Source organism: Bombina bombina, chromosome 3 (genome assembly GCF_027579735.1).
Source record: "Bombina bombina isolate aBomBom1 chromosome 3, aBomBom1.pri, whole genome shotgun sequence".
Classification (NCBI taxonomy): Eukaryota; Metazoa; Chordata; class Amphibia; order Anura; family Bombinatoridae; genus Bombina; species Bombina bombina.
The window spans coordinates 643,858,410-643,880,103 of NC_069501.1; the positions used below are offsets into that span (position 1 = coordinate 643,858,410).

The following is a 21,694-nucleotide window of genomic DNA, read 5'->3' on the forward strand; positions in this document are numbered from 1 at the left end:
ATTCCCGTGGGAACTTACAATCTAGAAATGATGCTAGGCATGCCCCCCAAGCCCTCAATCCCATATAGGAAGCGTTTTCAGGACAGCAAATAGTTAGGGCGTTCCATGCTGTCCTAACAGCGTTAAAGCCCAGCGCAGTTAGGACGGCATAGAGCATCCTAACGAGCATCCCTTCCCGCCGTTAGGATGCTCTATGCCGTCCTAACTGCGCTGGGCTTTAACATTTAAACATTTTCCTGACCTCTCTGGGGAGTTTGCTCACATATATTTATGATCTATTCATCTTTAGCACAATAAATCTCAAATAAATATTCTCCTCCACAAATACTACTTCTGTAGCTGCATTGGTCAATGATTTATTGTATATAAGGCACACTACTGTGTCTAGAGACATTTAATGAAGTACTGTTATACCCCTCTATATATCCTACTACATTAATCTCCCATGCCCCCCTCTGTGTGGTGACCCAAAGTCGATCTTCATCAGTTCCTCTTTGTTAGTCCTTATACTGGCTCTTTCTGTCCTACAGGATCCACTTCGAAATATATATCTTAACGTAAAAAGTTTTAATTTTTGCACCTAACAATCGGCTAGATTACGAGTTTTGCGCTATGAGCGTCTCGGTGCTAACTTGCAAGTTAATTCCAACACTCACCTCCCTATAGCGCTGCTATTACAGGTTTGCATAAACCGGGCGTTAGCAGACAATATTGCAGCGTAAAGCAAAATTGAGCTCCATGCCGCACTCCAATACCAGCGCTGCTTTGAGCTGGTTTTATGTGCTCGTACACGATTTCCCCATAGACATAAATGGGGAGAGCCGGCTGAAATAAAGCCTAACACCTGCAATAAAGGAGCATAAAGCTCTGTAACGCAGCCCCATTGATTCCTATGGGGAAATAAAAAGTTATGTTTACACCTAGCACCCTAACATAAACCCAGAGTCTAAACACCGCTAATCTGCCGCCCCCGACATTGCCGCCACCTACATACAGTTATTAACCCCTAATCTTCCGGCCCCAATGTTGCCGCCACCTACCTATACTTATTAACCCCTAATCTGCCGCCCCCAATGTCGCCGCCACCTACATTAGTTATTAACCCCTAATCTGCCGCCCCCGACATCGCCGCCACCTACCTACACTTATTAACCCCTAATCTGCCGCCCCCAACGTCACCGCCACTATACTAAATTTATTAACACCTAACACCCACTAACTTTAATGTAATTAAAATATATCTGAATAAAACCTACTATTAATAACTAAATAATTCCTATTTAAAACTAAATACCTATAAAATAAAACCTAAGATAGCTACAATATAACTAATATTTACATTGTAGCTAGCTTAGGTTTTATTTTTATTTCACAGCTAAGTTTGTATTTATTTTAACTAGGTAGAATAGTTAGTAAATTGTTATTAACTATTTACTAACTACCTAGCTAAAATAAATACAAATTTACTTGTAAAATAAAACCTAACCTGTCTTACACTATCACCTAACCTTACACTACAATTAAATAAATTACATTAATTAAATACAATTAACTAAATTACAAAAAAAACAAACACTAAATTACACAAAATAAAAAAGAAATTATCAAATATTTAAACTAAATACACCTAATCTAATAGCCCTATCAAAATAAAAAAGCCCCCCCAAAATAAAAAAACCCTAGCCTACAATAAACTACGAATGGCCCTTAAATCCTATTGGCTGATTGCATCAGCGAATAGGATTTTTTCACCTTTAATTCCGATTGGCTAATAGAATTCTATCAGCCAATCGGAATTCAAGGGACGCCATCTTGGATGACGTCCCTTAAAGGAACTTTCATTCTTCAGTCACCGTCGTAAGAAGAGGATGCTCCGCGCCGGATGTCTTGAAGATGGAGCCGTGCCGGATGGATGAAGATAGAAGATGCCGTCTGGATGAAGACTTCGGCCTGCTTGGATGAAGATTTCTCAAGGCTTCGTTGAGGACTTCTTGCCGCTTGGATGAAGACTTCTGCCGCTTCGTTGAGGATGGATGTCGGGTCTTCAAAAACTGTAAGTGGATCTTCGGGGGTTAGTGTTAGGTTTTATTAAGGGTTTATTGGGTGGGTTTTATTTTTAGATTAGGGTTTGGGTGGAAAAAGAGCTAAATGCCCTTTTAAGGGCAATGCCCATACAAATGCCTTTTTCAGGGCAGTGGGGAGCTTAGGTTTTTTTAGATAGGATTTTATTTGGGGGGTTGGTTGTGTGGGTGGTGGGTTTTACTGTTGGGGGGTTGTTTGTATTTTTTTTACAGGTAAAAGAGCTGATTTCTTTGGGGCAATGCCCAGCAAAAGGCCCTTTCAAGGGCCATTGGTAGTTTATTGTAGGCAAGGTTTTTTTTTATTTTGGTGGGGCTTTTTATTTTGATTGGGCTATTAGATTAGGTGTAATTAGTTTAAATAGTTGATAATTTCTTTTTTTATGTTGTGTAATTTAATTTTAGTTTTTTTTTTGTAATTTAGTTAATTGTATTTAATGTAATTTAGTTAATTGTAGTGTACGGTTAGGTGTTAGTGTAAGACAGGTTAGGTTTTATTTTACAGGTAAATTTGTATTTATTTTAGCTAGGTAGTTAGTAAATAGTTAATAATTTACTAACTATTCTACCTAGTTAAAATAAATACAAACTTAGCTGTGAAATAAAAATAAAACCTAAGCTAGCTACAATGTAACTATTAGTTATATTGTAGCTACCTTAGGTTTTATTTTATAGGTAAGTATTTAGTTTTAAATAGGAATTATTTAGTTATTAATAGTAGGCTTTATTTAAATTTATTTTAATTACATTAAAGTTAGTGGGGGTTAGGTTTAGGTGTTAATAACTTTAGTATAGTGGCAGCGATTTTGGGGGCAGCAGATTAGGGGTTAATAACAGTAATGTAGGTTGCAGTGATGTTAGGGACAGCAGATTAAGGGTTAATAATATTTAACTAGTGTTTGCAATGCGGGAGTGCGGCGGTTTAGGGGTTAATATGTTTATTATAATGGCGGCGATGTCCAGAGCGGCAGATTTGGGGTTAATACTTTTATTTTAGTGTTTGCGATGCAGGAGGGCCTCGGTTTAGGGGTTAATAGGTAGTTTATGGGTGTTAGTGTACTTTTTAGCACTTTAGTTATGAGTTTTATGTTACGGCGTTGTAGCTTAAAACCCATAACTACTGACTTTCAGTTTACGTTATGGATCTTGACGGTATAGGCGGTACCGCTCACTTTTTGGCCTCTCAGGCAGACTCCCGGCGCAAAGGAAGTCCCATTAAAAAAGGACTTTTTGAAAGCTGCGGTAGTTACGTTGCGTTACGGCCAAAAAGTGTGCAGTGCAGCTAAACCTGCAAGACTCGTAATACCAGTGGTAGTGAAAAAGAGCCTTAACGCTGCTTTTTCACTCATACCGCAAAACTTGTAATCTAGCCAAATGTTTCCACCCACATCTCTGGGTTCTTGCCTAACTAACCTTTTTGATTTACCAATGATATTCTTATTTCTTCCATTATTACTTCCCCTCTTTATTAAAGGGATATTCTGGTCAAAATGTAAATGCACATACAGTATAGTACACCCCTCACATATTTGTAAATATTTTATTATATCTTTTCATGTGACAACACTGAAGAAATGACACTTTGCTACAATGTAAAGTAGTGAGTGTACAGCCTGTATAACAGTGTAAATTTGCTGTCCCTTCAAAATAACTCATCACACAGCTATTAATTTCTAAACCATTGGCAACAAAAGTGAGTACACCCCTAAGTGGAAATGTCCAAATTGGGCCCAATTAGCCATTTTTGCTCCCCGGTGTCATGTGACTCGTTAGTGTTACAAGGTCTCAGGTGTGAATGGGGAGCAGGTGTGTTAAATTTGGTGTTATCTCTCTCATACTGGTCACTGGAAGTTCAATATGGCACCTAATGGCAAAGAACTCTCTGAGGATCTGAAAAAAAGAATTGTTGTTGTACATAAAGATGGCCTAGGCTATAAGAAGATTGCCAAGACCCTGAAACTGAGCTGCAGCACGGTGGGCAAGACCATAAATGGGTTTCACAGGATAGGTTCCACTCAGAACAGGCCTCACCATGGTTGACCAAAGAAGTTGAGTGCACGTGCTCAGCGTCATATCCAGAGATTGTCTTTGGCAAATAGACGTATGGGTGCTGCCAGCATTGCTGCAGGGGTTGAAGGGGTGGGGGGTCAGCCTGTCGGTGCTCAGACTATACGCTGCACACTGCATCAAATTGGTCTGCATGGCTGTCGTCACAGAAGGAAGCCTCTTCTAAAGATGATGCACAAGAAAGCCCGCAAACAGTTTGCTGAAGACAAGCAGACTAAGGACATTGATTACTGGAACCATGTCCTGTGGTCCGATGAGACCAAGATAAACTTATTTGGTTCAGATGGTGTCAAGCGTGTGTGATGGCAACCAGGTGAGGAGTACAAAGACAAGTGTGACTTGCCTGCAGTCAAGTATGGTGGTGGGAGTGTCATGATCTGGGCCTGCATGAGTGCTGCCGGCACTGAGGAGCTACAGTTCATTGAGGGAACCATGAATGCCAACCTGTACTGGGGCATACTGAAGCAGAGCTTGATTTCCTCCTTTCGGAGACTGGGCTGCAGGGCAGTATTCCAACATAACAACCCCAAACACACCTCCAAGACAACCACTGTCTTGCTAAGGAAGCTGAAGATAAAGGGGATGGACTGGCCAAGCATGTCTCCAGGCCTAAACCCTATTGAGCATCTGTGGGGTATCCTCAAACGGAAGGTTGGGGAGAGCAATGTCTCTAACATCCACCAGCTCTGTGATGTTGTCGTGAAGGAGTGGAAGAGGACTCCAGTGGCAACCTGTGAAGCTCTGGTAAACTTCATGCTCAAGAGGGTTAAGGCAGTGCTGGAAAATAATGACACTTTGGGCCCAATTTCGACATTTCAACTTAGTGGTGTACTCACTTTTGTTGCCAATGGCTTAGACATTAATGTCTGTGTATTGAGTTATTTTGAGGGGACAGCAAATTTACATTGTTATACAGGCTGTACACTCACTACTTTACTTTGTAGCAAAGTGTCATTTCTTCAGTGTTGTCACATGAAAAGATATAATAAAATATTTACAAAAATGTGAGGGGTGTACTCACTTTTGTGAGATACTGTAGATGAAATCTTTGAATAGAAACATATTTGCAATATACATGTATTGGCAAAAATGCTTCTAGTAAAATGTATCACTGTTTTAGTGTTAACATTGTTCTCTGCACGTACTTGTGAAGTATAGCTAGATATTCTCAGTGCACCAGCCTTTTAAATACTGCAGCTGCTCAGAGTGCCAGTGGGGCTTGTATCATGTCAGCAATTAACAAATTGAGTCATTACCAGATGATACAATCACCCCTTAGACCGGGGGTATCAAACTGATGGCCCACAACATTATTTTGTGCGGCCCACGCAAACCTCTATGAAAAATAATAATTCTAATGTGCTTATTACTTAAAGAGCGAGTGTGCTTATTATTAAGGATGCACATACGTGCAACCTCCATTCAGCTCTCCGTTATAATGACTGTATTCCTTTGTTCTGGCATTGCGATTCACTTGTATATTTAGCAGCTGCACTATGGTAGCAAGATCATTAATACCCCTCAGTCTTTAACAAGTAACATTCGGCTAGATTACGAGTTTTGCGTTATGAGTATAACGCTGCTTTTTCCCTACTGCCGGTATTACGAGTCTTGCAGGTATATCTGTACCTCAGACCTTTTTGGCCGTCACGCAGTGTAACTACCGCACTTTTTAAAAAGTCCTTTTTCAATGGGACTTTCATAGCGCCGGTATTACGAGTTTGCCTGACCGGCCAAAAAGTGAGCGGTACAGCTTATAACTACAAGATCCGTACCTGTAAACTGAAAGTCAGTAGTTATGGGTTTTACATTACAAAGCTGTAGCATAAAACTCATAACTACAAAGTACACCAACACCCATAAACTACCTATTAACCCCTAAACCGAGGCCCTCCCGCATTGCAAACACTAAAATAAATGTATTAACCCCTAATCTGCCGCTCCGGACATCGCCACCACTATAATAAACATATTAACCCCTAAACCGCCGCACTCCAGCATCATAAACACTAGTTAAATATTATGAATCCCTAATCTGCCGCCCCCAACGTCACCGTCGCCACTATATTAAAGTTATTAACCCCTAAGCCTAATCCTAAATCTAACCCTAACACCCCTAACTTTAATATAATTAAAATAAATCTAAATAAAAATTGCTATCATTAACTAAATAATTTTTATTTAAAACTAAATACTTACCTGTAAAATAAACCCTAAGCTAGCTACAATATAACTAATAGTTACATTGTATCTATCTTAGGTTTTATTTTTATTGCACAGCTAAATTTGTATTTATTTTAACTAGGTAGATTAGTTAGTAAATCGTTATTAACTATTTACTAACTACCTAGTTAAAATAAATACAAATTTACCTGTAAAATAAAACATAACCTGCCTCACACTAATACCTTACATTACACTAAAATTTAATAAATTACATTAATTAAATACAATTAACTAAATTACAAAAAATAAAAAACACTAAATTACACAAAATAAAAAAGAAATAATCAAATATTTAAACTAATTACACCTAATCTAATAGCCCTATCAAAATAAAAAAGCCCCCCCAAAATAAAAAAAAAACCCTAGCCTAAACTAAACTGCCAATAGCCTTTAAAATTGACTCCATTGCCCCAAAGAAATCAGCTATTTTACCTGTAAAAAAAATAATACAAACAACTCCCCCAACAGTAAAACCCACCACCCACACAACCAAACCCCCCCCCCCAAATAAAATCCTATCTAAAAAACCTTAGCTCCCCTTTGCCCTGAAAATGGCATTTGGATGGGCATATAGCTTTTTTTCCTTGCCTAAACCCCTAATCTAAAAATAAAACCCACCCAATAAACCCTTAAAAAACCTAACACTAACCCCCAAAGATCCACTTAAAGTTTTTGAAGACCGGACATCCATCCTCAACGAAGCCGGGAAAAGTCTTCATCCAAGCGGCAAGAAGTCGTCCTCCAGACGGGCAGAAGTCTTCATCCAGACGGCATCTTCTATCTTCATCCTTCTGACGCGGAGAGGCTCCATCTTCAAGACATCCGGCGCGGAGCATCCTCTTCTTTCCCTGGCTCTTCAAGAATGAATTTTCCTTTAAATGACATCATCCAAGATGGTGTCCCTTGAATTCTGATTGGCTGATAGAATTCTATCAGCCAATCGGAATTAAAGGTGAAAAAATCCTATTGGCTGATGCAATTAGCCAATAGGATTGAGCTTCAATCCTATTGGCCAATAGGATTGAGCTCGCATTCTATTGGCTGTTCCAACCAGCCAATAGAATGCGAGCTCAATCCTATTGACTGGTTGGAACGTTGGGGGTGGCAGATTAGGGGTTAATAAGTGTAATGTAGGTGTCAGCGATATCGGGGGCGGCAGAATAGGGGTGTTTAGACTCTGGGTTTATGTTAGGGTGTTAGGTGTAAACATACATTTTTTGGTGTTAGGCTTTTTTTTAGCCGGCTCTCCCCATTGATGTCTATGGCGAAATCATGAACGAGCACGTAAAACCAGCTCAAAGCAGAGCTGGTATTTGTGTGCGGTATGGAGCTCAACACTGCCATATTGCCTGCTAACGCCGGTATTTTGCAAACCTGTAATAGCAGTGCTATTAAAGGTGAGCGGTGGAAATAACTTGCAAGTTAGTACCGAGCCGCTCATAACGCAAAAATCGTAATCTGGCTGAGAGTTATTAAAAAAAAGGCAAACACAGATAAGTGCATAATGATTTATTTGGCACATGCAGCACATCTTTATATGTATTCATTACTATGGCAGCACTGATTTCACACATCATTTTTGCCCCTTCCTTTCCATAATTTTATCTTTAACTAAATTCACATACTTATATATATATTTGATAAATATATATTTTATATGCATTTATTTTATATAATATACAACAGGTATATGTCTATCACTATATAAACAGTGGGTCACTATGCCGACAGCATTGTGATACAATATTTATAATGCAGAGGAAATGTTATACTATGCGCATGCGTATGCTAAACTGTGAGTGCGCTCCGAACAGGGCTGCTAGAGAAAAAATAGCACAGACTCTGTGGGAGAACAACCATATGGAGTGTGTGTGTCACCTTCTTAAAAGCATTAGAGCGCGATTCATCAAGCCAGAGTAATTTAATTAGGAGTTACAGAACACAATCTTTTGAAATGTATAATTATATCAAACACCACTGCTTTGTTTAACAATATAGGTAGTGTGCGGCCCGTTGCACTTGTATGGAAAATGACCTGCAACCGCTATAGCTTTTATTAGAAGCATTTTTGCTAATAAATGATTATTACAAAAATGAATCTATTCAAAACTGAAATGCATCCATGTGGATTCCGATTTTGGCTGGAATGTCCCTTTAAATGTACCCGTAATTTTCTTTGGAGTACATTCTTGTAATACAGTATTTAAATTTAATTAAGTTTAATATATGTTGTGCACCTCTATATTTTTTGCTGTGAAATATGGTAGCACTTAAATTATATAAAGTTTAATAATAATGATTATGATAAAAAAATAATAATAATGTGTGGTTAAGTTTTAGATTAATTCATGAGATTTTACTTGGTGTTGTAAAAATATATTTATTTCATTCTAAAAAGTTTTAAAAAGTTGTTGATTTTGTTCACTAACTTTATGTCATGTTTTACAAGGAATTGCACTTGAATCTTCCTGAAATTATAGACAACATATTGCAATCCCATGATACCACAAAGGTAAGCAAACTGTATAAGAGTGAGCATTCTGTTGGCTTTTTTATATGTTTATGGACCTGTCACCTTAAAAAAAAGATGTTTAAAAAAAGACAGCAGTATTAATAATGCACCATGATGTATTTCTATTTTGCTAAATGTAAAAAATCTTGAGATATAAATAATAGTTTGTGGCTCAGTGTATATATATATATATATATATATATATATAATCAGGAAAATACAAGTTGTCATAGAGTGAAAGTGCATATACATCCACTCAAAAGGGAAAGAAAAAAAAATTGTCCAGAAATATAATGGCTAGTGCAGTTCTTTTTCATTGTTGTTGTTTAAAAATAAAAAGACATGTTATAGGAAGACAGTATCCCTTTAACATACTGCTGTCTCATTGTGTATACTTGTGGGCTGAAGATAGACTAGATGTCTTAGATATCCATGTATTAGAAAATCTAAATGCTTGAGCCACTAATCTGTTAAATTGTGCTCACACATGGATATGAGAGTGCGCTTCTCTCTGTGTGTATTTAGTCTCCCTAAGGGAAAAAGGGGTAACCTTACTTAGACTCCTTGCTCAGTGTGCTTAGAGGAATATGACTGCACCTCACTGACAAGACTAAAAGATTGTCTGGGGTTGCCTTGTTCAGAGGGATTGTCTGGTATTTCTGGGCTGGACTTGACCTTATTAGGCGAGATCAGACTGATATAGACTGTGACAGGAGCGAGTTGCACTTAGTCTTATGGCGCGGTCGGGCCGGGCTGTGTCTATACAGCTGGCCCGATGTGCTAAGTAAATATAAGAGACCCGCTCAGCAGAGAGCGGGTCTGTGAAACAGCGTTTTTTTTTTTTTTAATTAATAGGGGAAATTATGTTTTATAAATGTTTGGCTAATATAATGTTATATAATTCTGCACTATGTGCAGAATTCTATAACATTATTTTTAAGGTTTACTGTCCCTTTAAAGGGACAGTCTACACCAAAAATGTTCTTATTTAAAAAGATAGATAATCCATTAATTACCCATTCCCCATTTTTGCATAACCAACACAGTTATATTAATATATTTTTTACCTCTGTGATTACCTTGTATCTAAGCCTTTGCAGACAGCATCCTTATCTAAGTGCCTTTGACAGACATGCAGTGTAGTCAATCAGTCAAACATGTGAACTAGCACAGTCTAACTGTAAAAAACTTTCAAAATGCTCTGAGCTAGGAGGCGGTTTTCAACTGTTTAGAAATCAGTTTGAGCCTAGCTAGGTTTAGCTTTTCAAAAATACCACCAAGGGAACAAAGCAAATTTGATGATAAAAGTAAATTGGAAAGTTGTTTAAAATTGCATGCCCTATCTGAATCATGAAAGTTTAGTTTTGAATTACTATCCCTTTAATGAGCTAAAAGGAAGCTGCACCCAGGTAGGAAATCACCATAGGACAAGCTAACAAGTTAGTAAAAATAGAAAAGGTTAACAAGGCAAAGTAGACAGTAAGTGCCAGTCAAAGTGTAATTATATTGTCAGATCAGTTCAGCACACTCTGAGAAGATAATGGTAATGTCCAGCACCCTGGGTGAGACTAATGCTTTGGATTGCCAACAGGTTTGCAACATCCATTAAGCCCCAACATGTATACATAAGCCCTCTTGAGTTACCTGATTGCCTATGACTGACCGCCAGCTCCACTGGTATTAGCATGTCAGTACACAATCCGGGTAAATAGAGCAATACTGCAACAATAGGGAGTTTCACTCACCCACTCTTGTTTTTTTTTTTTTTGCTTTAGTGTCCTCCGATCCGGATTAGGGAAGGTAATTTGACAAACATTTTTCTGGTTTGTCAAATGGAATTTTTACCATCTCCTGTGTGCTTTTATTTTATGCACAAATAAAGTTTGGTGTTTTACTTTATTTTCCATCTAAGGCTTTATGGACCCTTTTTTCATTGAAGCTAACAACTTATTGAGCTGGTTGTTCGTTCCTTAGAGTGTACTTCTCTATTTGTGTATTATGTATCCCAAATATTGCATCTCCATTCAATGTGGTAGAATCCGGTTTTAAGATATGCTTTATGTGTTGCAACGGTAACGTGCAATATGCGCAAAGCAATAATGTTTGAAGATTGAGGGCAGGCATACATACCTGGCTTTGGTAATGTTGTACTATTGGAACATTCAGCTAGAGAATAGAAGGAAAAACTTTGAGCTAGAAAAGATATGTCTGTATAAATCTCAACAAGATCACCATGATTGATTATGTAGATTGAAAAGGCTTGGGAAAAAAAGTGATAATAGCAATTTAGGCTGATATGTATTTAATACCTTTTTTGTTGTTGTTTCAGCATGCCCTGTATATTCTTTATTGCAGGTGTATTTTATGGAACATTTAACAAAAGCTAACTTGGAAAATGCAATTTTGCTGCTAGTAATCAATATATTCTAACCGTAAATCTTATGAGGACATACCATAGGGAACTGCTTCCTTGAGTGATATGGAAAAAAATCACCAAGCAAATTGCTAATAGTCTATATACTTTAGAAGTATGTTCATTCAGTGGATTCGTTAAATAAAGTGAATAGATAACTACTGTTATTTTGGATTTTTTTTTTCAGTCTTCCTTTATTTACCATTAAACTTATTTACTGACTTTTGAACATGTTTGATAGCAAATTATAGATCATTTCATAATGCTACCAATTGTTTTGTTTTGGATTATAGCATTTTACAGGCTTACCTTCCTTTGTAGAATCTAGTAGTACTAACAGGTTATAACAAATTAAGATATTCAAATGAGCTATTTCCACAGTGATTATAACAATTCAGCCTACTTATATTGTGGTGCCTGGATCTAGAGAATACATACATAAGAGTCAGTTTTGCAGCATGACTTTTCAGGGTTCTCAGCAAGAATCCTCCATTTGTGGTATATTTATGAGCTAGAATATGCAAATGTTCACTTTTAGGAAAACTGAGGCACCTCGAAAGATTTTTAAATCAAAAGAACATTGCTGACTGTCAAACGGTGTCTTGTATAGAATAAAGTTTTCGGTACTTTGAGCAGGTCAGAATTTGGAATAGATAAGAATAATTTACATTAATTACAAAAATCTATCACATAAAGTTGTAAACCAAATCAATAAGGAATTGCTAGGCAGTTAAAGGCCAAGAATGTCATATAGGGCAATCCATTGGTGAAATATGTGCTTAACTAGCAACATCAGACTTCATCTATTCAGTCTTGTATTTTACAAACAAGAAGGGATTCAATGCCTGAGATTAACAGCTACTGACAGGTGCAGTGATCATTCTACATTAAAAGACTGAGAATTTTGCCTCTTCAGCATGTTGGAAAATATGAGGACATTTCACATTATAAAAGGAAAAAGTATAGTTACTGTTAAAGCTCTGAAAAATATGTTAAAATGCATCAATGATAATTTACTACAGTAATATAAAGGGCATGTTTCATGTGTTTCAGAAGATTCCAATGTCATACATGTAGAGATATATTTAAATATCTGCAAGTCAGTTGTTAAATCTCTGTCAAACAGTTATTTAGATTTGCCTTTTTTTATGGAACATCTAATAAAGCTTCCCTTAGTTACCATACATTGAAGATTCTTATCAGCAGTTTTCTTTGACATACTGTGGCAGTTATCATTTGAAGCTTCATAATTACACCAAGATATGCTCATTCTGGGATCAGTCTGAAAGTTTCTTTTCAAGGTGGTCAGAACAAGGCAGTTGCAGTAACTTTGGAATATTTCTTTCTAAGGGGAACAATTTAAGAATAGAGAATATTGTGTATGAGCCCACCGAAATGTAGAGAAGATGTTCTACCAAGGTGGATTTCGTTTTTTTTTTTTTATCAGCATTTAGCCATAGTAGAGGGAACAGTCCCTTCTATATGGATAGTCAGTCAATTTTTCAAGGACAGCAATGGCATCAATTATAGAATTGTGTAAAGTGACAATAAATAATTTAATTGCATTTTAAAGATCTATTCTTTGACCTCTCAAGACTTAAGGCTAGATTACAAGTTAATCGCACATTTGCACACGAACATGAGCGCTGTTCTTATAAGTTAGGCGCATTGCGAACGCGAGCTGGCGTTCGCATTGCTGGAAGTCAAGCGCACACGGAAGCTGCTGCATTGGGAGCCTTGTTTTCCGGCCGGCAACTGCACACACAACACCTCACGCAGTGCAGGGGGCAACTTGCACAGCGTTGGTCAGCAATCAATAAATATATATTTATATGAATATATACATATATATTTGTGTTTATATGTGTGTATACTGTATATTCATATATACACATAAATATATATATACTGTATATAAGCATATACCTATATATTTAGGGAGAAAACACAGTCCCCCATTGACTCCTATGTAAAGGCACTTTAGGTACCCCACATCCCCTCACTTTAACCCCTTATAACTGCTTTTGCAGTTATTTTTTAAAAAAAAGTTAAAATGCTCATATTTTTATTTTATGTTACTTTACTGTCCTCTTTATTTTGGGGAAACTTTTTATTTTTATCCAGTGCTTGCGGTCTCATTAACCAGCCACTAGTAATAGCGGGTTATTTACTGTGCACCCATAAAGATAGCACCTTACTTGTAATCTAGCCCTCAATTGCTTGTACAAATAAAAACCCTGTATTTTCCCTTGTCCCTTGTGATATAAGCGTAGGTTATTGTATGGAGTAGAAATATTCTTCATGACAATAGGGTAGTAACACAGACATTTAATAGTCTCCATTTCTTCACTTCTTATTTGGTAGAACTATTTTTTCTTCTTGGTCTTGTGTCTTACCATAAAAAAAGGTTTAATTTATACCCACTGCTACAGGTAGAACATAGTAAACAGACAAGCTATTTCCTGAACATAATGTGAGAAATCTGGCACAGTGACTCCTCATAAAATACAAAACAATATTTGTTTCAGGAATTTAAAACTGTCAGATGTAATAATTAGTATCTATAATAAGCAAAAATTGTGTTTCATGTTGCTTTATGATATCAGCTTTGAATAGTCTACTAAATGGTACATATTTAGCATGAAAATGATAAATGACTGTTATTGAAAGTTACTGAGCAATTTACATTATATGCTCAAATGGTAAATAGGGCTCTTGATACAATTTTAATGGTTATTCTCTGTTGTGTATTATAGAGTGGGCACCTAACTTTGGAGGATTATCAAATATGGAGTGTTCAAAGCGCTCTTGCCAATGAGTTTTTAAACCTCCTTTTCCAGGTAACACATTTTATATTTCTCTATTTGTGGTGTGTAGCATTATGCATTAACTATGTTAAGAAAATGGTTTGCAAAATCAAAAAATTCAGACTATTACCTGTTGCCTAAGCAGTTATATAGTAGTGTTTTCTAATGCAGTTTGTGTTTCTGTGAACTATTCAGTCTGTGTTTAGAATTTGTGTCACAATTAAAACAACATCCAGTGGGGATTTCATGTTAACATTTGATTAGGAAGTTAAATCATGGCATCATGTAATTTAAATTCTTGTTATTGGTACCACTGCAGGCTCACTGTGTTTTTTTTTCATTTGTATTATACTATTTATTTAAGGTAAGTTGTACATTTTAATACCTCTGGAATTAATATTGACTGGTTAAAATTTACCAGTTTTAATTTTATTGATCTGGTATTTTGGGGGAAAAAAAATATTTTAGTTTTTTTTAAAGACCAAGTAATTGTTATTTAAAATTATTATTATTATTATGTTTTTTTCTTTTATATGTAAAAGACCAGGCAACCTGTTATTTAGCACTCTACATTGTACATTTTAAAAGTTATTTACCACATCTAAAATTACAGTTTTCACAAATGAGGATTGCTACTGCAATGTTTATTTCTTTTCTTTGACATGGAGATTCCACAAAACATTCTAATTACTAGTGGGATATTCACTCCTGGCCAGCAGGAGAAGGCAAAGAGCACCCCAGCAGAGCTGTTAAGTATCACTTCCCTTACCCATAACCCCCAGTCATTCTCTTTGCCTTGGTCATGGGAGGATGGCGAAGATGGTGTCTGAAGATTTTTAAAATCTTTTTATGGGTACTTTTCCCTGCTAGCAAGGATTGGGGTCTAGCTGTGTCAGTGTCAATCTCTTTAGTAAGAGTAATGGTGGCTATTAGCAGTTAGAAGACGGCGAGGTGGTCTTTGCTTAACTTTAAACATTATTGCTACCCCTATTATATAAATCCAGGGTTGGTTGCTCTGTTCTTTCCTTTCTATAGGTCCATGGTAGAAGTGGAGAAGCTGCCACACCTCAGAAAACGGTTCCTGCCTGACAGGGCAGGATCCACAGGTAAGTGCTTTCCCTTCTAGGTTAGAAGGTACTGGCACTATAAGGGATTAAATCCTTGTGGAAAGTATTTGAATTCTGTTTAAGGGGCACTGCTTATATGTTAAAGAGTCATCATATTCTATTGGGGCTCAGCGATGGTGAGTGTATGAAGTGTTTGACAGGTGTTTGCTTTAAACTTGTTTGGGGGCAATCGTGCTCAGCTTATTAGCCCAATCACTTTTTGCTGTGCTGCTGCCGGTTTTCAGGCCGTTTTTGTTTGGCGCAATTTTTTATTATTGCGGTCCATTTTTTCAGCGTTTTTGTTCCGACTGGAGTTTGCTGTGGCGAGTGTGGAGGTTGTAGTTTCCTCTGCCTGCAGTTGTTTTCAAGTGGTTGGGCTGTTCCGGTTACAAGGAGGTGATCTTTGCTCAGGGTGTGTCCAGTTTTCTGTGCTAGTGGAATAGCAACTTCTGGAGGGGTAAGACCTCAGCAGAGCTGAGGGATTTAGGTATTTTTTTGTTAGATATGTTTTTCACTGCTTCACATAAATAAACCTATTTTGTTTTTGGCATTTAAATTTTTGTTATTTGTTAATTGCTATGAACTGATACCCAATTATGGACACTAATGCTGAAGTTGATTCTTTTTGAAAAATGCTTTTCTTTCATGTAATTGGCAAGAGTCCATGAGCTGGTGACGTATGGGATATACAATCCTACCAGGAGGGGCAAAGTTTCCCAAACCTCAAAATGCCTATAAATACACCCCTCACCGCACGCACAATTCAGTTTTACAAACTTTGCCTCCTATGGAGGTGGTGAAGTAAGTTTGTGCTCGATTTTCTTCTGTGATGTGCGCTTCTGAGCATTTTGAAGCCTGATTCCTTTCAGAGTACAGTGAATGTCAGAGGGACGTGAAGGGAGTATCACCTATTGAATTCTATGGTTTTCTTTGCGGGAAATCTTTTCATAGGTTCTCTGTTATCGGTTGTAGAGATTCATCTCCTACTTCCCTTTTCAGACTCTCATATTACATTACCTCTACTGATAACTGTTTCAGTACTGGTTTGGCTATCTGCTATATGTGGATGGGTGTCTTTCAGTAAGTATCTTTTTATTTCTTAAAGACACTCTCAGCTATGGTTTGGCACTTTATGTATTAATGTAAAGTTCTAAATATATGTATTGTACTTATATTTGCCATGAGTCAGGTTTATGTATATTCAGTTTCAAAATTGGGAAAAACATATTTAGGAAGTTATTTTTTCTTACCTGGGGTATAGACTTTTCTTCAAAATTGACTGTTTCATTAATTTTCGCGGGCAAAATTTAGGCTTGTGAGGCCGCAAAATGCTGATATTCATTGCGTCATTCTTGGCGCAATCATTTTTTGTCACAAAGTTACGTTTGGTGGCGCAAATTCACCATTTCCGGTGTCTTAGTTGACGCCAGGTTTCCTTGCACAAGGTTGCGTCTGCTATGCCGCGAGTCGCGTCATTTCTGGATGTTGTTAGCACCAAAAAATTTCGTTTTGCATTGCGCGTCATACTTGGTGCCAAATAATTTTATTATTTAAACCCCACTACCTATATGCCTCTTGCCATTTTCTATGCTCAGAGGGCTATGCTGTTTGCATTTTTTCCCATTCCTGAAACTGCCATATAAGGAAATTGATCATTTTGCTTTATATGTTGTTTTTTCTCTTACATTTGCAAGATGTCTCAGTCTGATCCTGTCTCAGAAACCACTGTTGGATTCCTGCTGCCTGATAACAGTTCTACCAAAGATAAGTGTATCTGTTGTAAGTTAGCGGAGATTATATCTGTATCAGTTGTCATGATAAGCTTTTACATGCAGAGAATGTATCCATCAGTACTAGTACAATGCCTGTTGTTCCTTAAACATCTAATGTACATTATGTCCCTGTGAATATAAAAGATTTTATTGCTGATGCGATTCAGAAGGCTTTGTCTGCCAACCCGCCTTCTAATAAACGTAAAAGGTCTTTTAAAACTTCTCATAAAGATAATGAATTTTGAAATGACCAAAAACATACTGAATTATCCTCCTCTGATGAGGATCTATCTGATTTAGAAGATCCTACCTCAGATATTGACACTGACACATCTGCTTATCTCTTTAAGATGGAGTATATTTTTTCCTTGTTGAAAGAAGTGTTAATTACTTTGGCTATTGAGGAAACTAGTTCTCTTGATATTAAAACTAGTAAATGTTTAAATTCTGTTTATAAACCTCCTATGGTTACTCCAGAGGTTTTTCCAGTTCCTGATGCTATTTCTGATATGATTTCAAAGGAATGGAATAGGCCTAGTACTTCTTTTATTCCTTCTTCTAGGTTTAAAAAGTTGTATCCTTTGCCAGCAGCCAGATTGGAGTTTTGGGAAAAAATCCCCAAAGTTGATGGGGCTATTTCTACTCTTGCCAAACGTACTACTATCCCTATGGAAGATAGTACTTCCTTTAAGGATCCTTTAGCTATGAAACTTGAATCTTATCTAAGGAAAGCTTATTTATTTTCTGGCTATCTTCTCAGGCCTGCAATTTCTATAGCTGATGTTGCAGCTGCATCAACCTTCTGGTTGGAAAGCTTAGTGCAACAAGAAACAGATTCTGATTTTTCTAGCATTGTTCGCTTGCTTCAACATGCTAATTATTTTATCTGTGATGCTATTTTTGATATCATCAAAATTGATGTTAAATCTATGTCTTTACCTATTTTAGCTAGAAGAACTTTGTGGCTCAAATATTGGAATGTTGACATGGTATCTAAGTCTAGATTACTATCTCTTTCTTTCCAAGGTAACAATTTATTTGGTTCTCCGTTGGATTCCATTATTTCAACTGTCACTGGGGAGGAGGGAGTTTTTTTACCTCAAGATAAAAGATCTAAAGGTAAATCTAAAGCTTCTAATCGTTTTCGTCAGAATAAGGAACAGAAACCAAATCCTTCCCCCAAGGAATCTGGTTCCAATTGTAAGCCTTCTTCATGTTGGAATAAATCCAAGCCTTTTAAAAAACCAAAGCCAGCCCCCAAGTCTACATGATGATGTGGCCCTCATTTCAGTTCAGCTGGTGGGGGCATATTAAAAATTTTCCAGAACATTTGGGCAGATTCTGCAATTTTCTATGCTTTAATAGCTTGGCCTCAACTAGCTTTTGTCTGATTTATCAGATTTCAGTAGGATAACCTCACCTTGGTGGCCTACATCAACCACCAGGGAGGTTCTTTGGCAATGAAGGGGGGGACTTGCATTCTCCAGTGGGCGGAGTCTCACAATTGCCATCTCTCTGCCATCCACATTCTAGAGGTGGACAACTGGGAGGCGGATTTTTTGAGCAGGCAGACTTTTCATCCCAGAAAGTGGGCTCTCCAGGTAGGGGTTCCAGGGTTGGATCTGATGGCGTCTCGTCAAAATGCCAAGCTTTCAAAGTACGGTTCAAGGTCAAGAGATCCTCAAGCCGTTCTGGTAGATGCTCTAGCGGTTCCTTGGAGCTTCAATCTAGCATACCTGTTTCCTCCGTTTGCGTTGTTTTCACGAGTAATTGCTTGCATCAAACAGGAGAGAGATTCTGTGTTTATAATAGCTCATGCATGGCTTTGCAGGATCTGGTTCAAGAATCTGGTGACAATGTCATCTCTTCCGCCATGGAGGTTACCTTTCAGGAAGGACCTTCTACTTCAGGGTCCCTTTCTTCATTCAAATCTGGATTCTCTGAAGCTGACTGCTTGGAGATTGAATGTCAAAGTTGGCTAGACATGGCTTCTCTGAGAAAGTCATAGATACTATGCTTCAGGCTTGTAAACCGGTTAATCGCAGAATTTACCTTAGGGTATGGTGTAAATACCTTCATTGGTGTGATTCAAAGGGTTTTTCTTGTAACAAAGTAAGGGTTTCTTGAATTTTGGCTTTTCTTCAGGAGGGCCTGAAGAAGGGTTTGTCAGTCAGTACTTTGAAGGGTCAGATTTCTGCACTGTCTATTCTTCTGCATAAACGTCTAGCAGTTCTGCCAGATGTTCAGGACTTGGTCAGAATCAGGCCTGTGTTTAAATCTGTTGCTCCTCCTTGGAGTCTTAACCTTGTTCTTAGATTTTAGCAGCAGGCTCCGTTTAAGCCGATGCATTCTGTTAATATTCAATTACTGTCTTGGAAGTTTTTTGTTTCTTCTTGCTATTTCTTCTGCTCACAGAGTTTCCAAACTTTCTACTCTGCAGTGTGATTCCCCTTACTTTATTTTTCATGCTGATAAGGCGGTCCTTCGTACTAAGCTGGGGTTCTCCCTAAGGTAGTGTCGGATCGCAATATTAATCAGGAAATTGTTGTTCCCTCTTTTTGTCTTAACCTTTCTTCCCAGAAGGAACGTCTTACGCATAACTTGAATGTTGTGCGTGCTATTAAATTTTATCTTCAAGCAACTATGGAATTTCGTCAGTCTTCTGCCCTGTTTGTTGTTTTCTCTGGTAAATGTAGGGGTCAGAAGGCCACTTCAACTTCTCTTTCTTTCTGGTAGAAAAGTGTTATCCGTTTAGCTTATGAGACAGCAGGACAGCAACCTCCTGAAAGAATTACGGCTCATTCTACTAGAGCTGTTTTATCTTCATGGGCTTTCAAAAATTAAGCTTCTGTGGAGCAAATCTGCAAAGCGGCCACTTGGTCCTCCATACATACTTTTTCCAAATTCTACAAATTTGATACTTTTGCCTCAGCTGAGGCTTCTTTTGGGAGAAAAGTTCTTCAAGTGGTGGTGCCTTCAGTTTAGCTCCTCCTGTCTTGTTCTCCCTCTCTATTCATTCTGTGTCCTCTAGCGTGGGTATTGGTTCCTACTAGTAATTAGAATGTTTCATGGACTCTCCATGCCATAGGAAAGAAAACTAAATTTATGCTTGCCTAATAAATTTATTTCCGGGTATGGAGAGTCCACAACCCGCCCTTATTCAATTTAAGATGGCAGTTTTTTTTGTATAGTCCTCAGGCACCTTTATACCCTTGTGTTATCTTCTTTTTCCGTTTCCCTTCAGCCGAATGACTGGGGGTTATGGGTAAGGGAAGTGATACTTAACAGTTCTGCTGGGGTGCTCTTTGCCTCCTCCTGCTGGCCAGGAGTGAGTATCCCACTAGTAATTAGAATGTTTTGTGGACTCTCCATGCCGGGAAAGAAAGAAATGTATCAGGTAAGCATTAATATTCAGTAGTTTTTATTAGCATTACATTTTAATGCATGGTCGGTGAGGAAACAAATTATAAAACGGACCATTTTTGGTTCAGCACCTGGGTAGTGTTTGCTGATTGTTGGCTAAATGTAGCTACCAATCAGCAGGAGCTACACAGAGTGCTGAACCAAAAATGGTCTGTCTCCTAAGCTTACATTCCTGCTTTTTCAAATATAGATACCAAGAGAATGAAGAAAAATTGATTATAGAAGTAAATTAGAAAGTTGGTTAAAATGTGCACGCTTTATCTGAATCATGAAAGAAAAAAATGGATTTCATATCCCTTTAACTGTTTTGAACATGTGCAATCTTTCCTAAAAACCTAGCTAATAAAATATCTAACACAACTTCTGCAGCAATCTTAAAATACTTTGAAAATGTTGTCCTATATTCTAAATCACGCACCCAATGAAAGAAAAGTTTTTGCTGTACAGAAAATTCTTTGAAAGGGTTTATAAAATAAATCTTTAACATATTGTTTTGATTTAAAAAAACAAAATAGGTTCTTGGTGTACCTATAAGCATTTTTCATAATACAGTAATTTGCGTCAATAATATTTATCTTTTGCTACTTACAATACTTAAAGCTCTTTTGGGATTTGAACCTTTTGGGATTTGAACCTGCATCCATTAATCCCCAGTAAATAAGTAAAGGGTACTCTTTATTTAATGTTACAAGTGAGCCCCCAGAATGTAGTTCATGGTAAAGCCTTTTAAAGGGCTGAGCTGGATTCTATTGGTCCTAAATTGATTTGGTCCAAGTCTAGACTAAAGCAGTTATGAGATCTCAACCCAGAGATCTGATATTTATGTTGAGCTCGGCCATGTATTTTTCAGGTGACTTACACAAGTCTTCTCTAGCTTTAATTGTGTATTTGAATATGTTTTTTTGTTCTGACAGTACATTTACTAGTTTATGATGTGGTTGATGTTGTAGGTGTGCCACATAGTTTTGGGTTTAAGACCAGCCACTCCAGAAGAAGAAGGACATATTATAAGGTACAGTAAATATGCATATGGGTACCAAAACAATGTAATTATATGTTTCCTGTCAAACTCCATGATTTATTTTTTTTTTCTCAGAGGCTGGTTAGAAAGAGAGAGCAGATATGGTCTACAACCTGGTCACAACTGGTTTCTTATCTCTATGCAGTGGTGGCAACAGTGGAAGGAATATGTTAAATATGTAAGTACTACCTAGGTTTTGAGCACATAATTCCCTGTTGTAATGTTTGTAGATTTTAATTTTTTTACATATAAAAATTTGCTGGTTTTTA

General features: G+C 37.4%; 1 protein-coding gene across 2 annotated transcripts in view; it reads left to right on the forward strand.

Annotated features, from left to right (window-relative positions):
• USP32 (ubiquitin specific peptidase 32) overlaps positions 1–21,694 on the forward strand; it is a 653,327-nt gene that overhangs the window by 414,729 nt on the left and 216,904 nt on the right. For both annotated transcript variants that reach the window (XM_053707352.1, XM_053707353.1), the window contains exons 9-12: positions 8,821–8,883; positions 14,053–14,136; positions 21,355–21,416; positions 21,501–21,603. In XM_053707352.1, the coding sequence (XP_053563327.1) occupies positions 8,821–8,883; positions 14,053–14,136; positions 21,355–21,416; positions 21,501–21,603 (312 nt within the window). The remainder of the gene's footprint in view (positions 1–8,820; positions 8,884–14,052; positions 14,137–21,354; positions 21,417–21,500; positions 21,604–21,694) is intronic.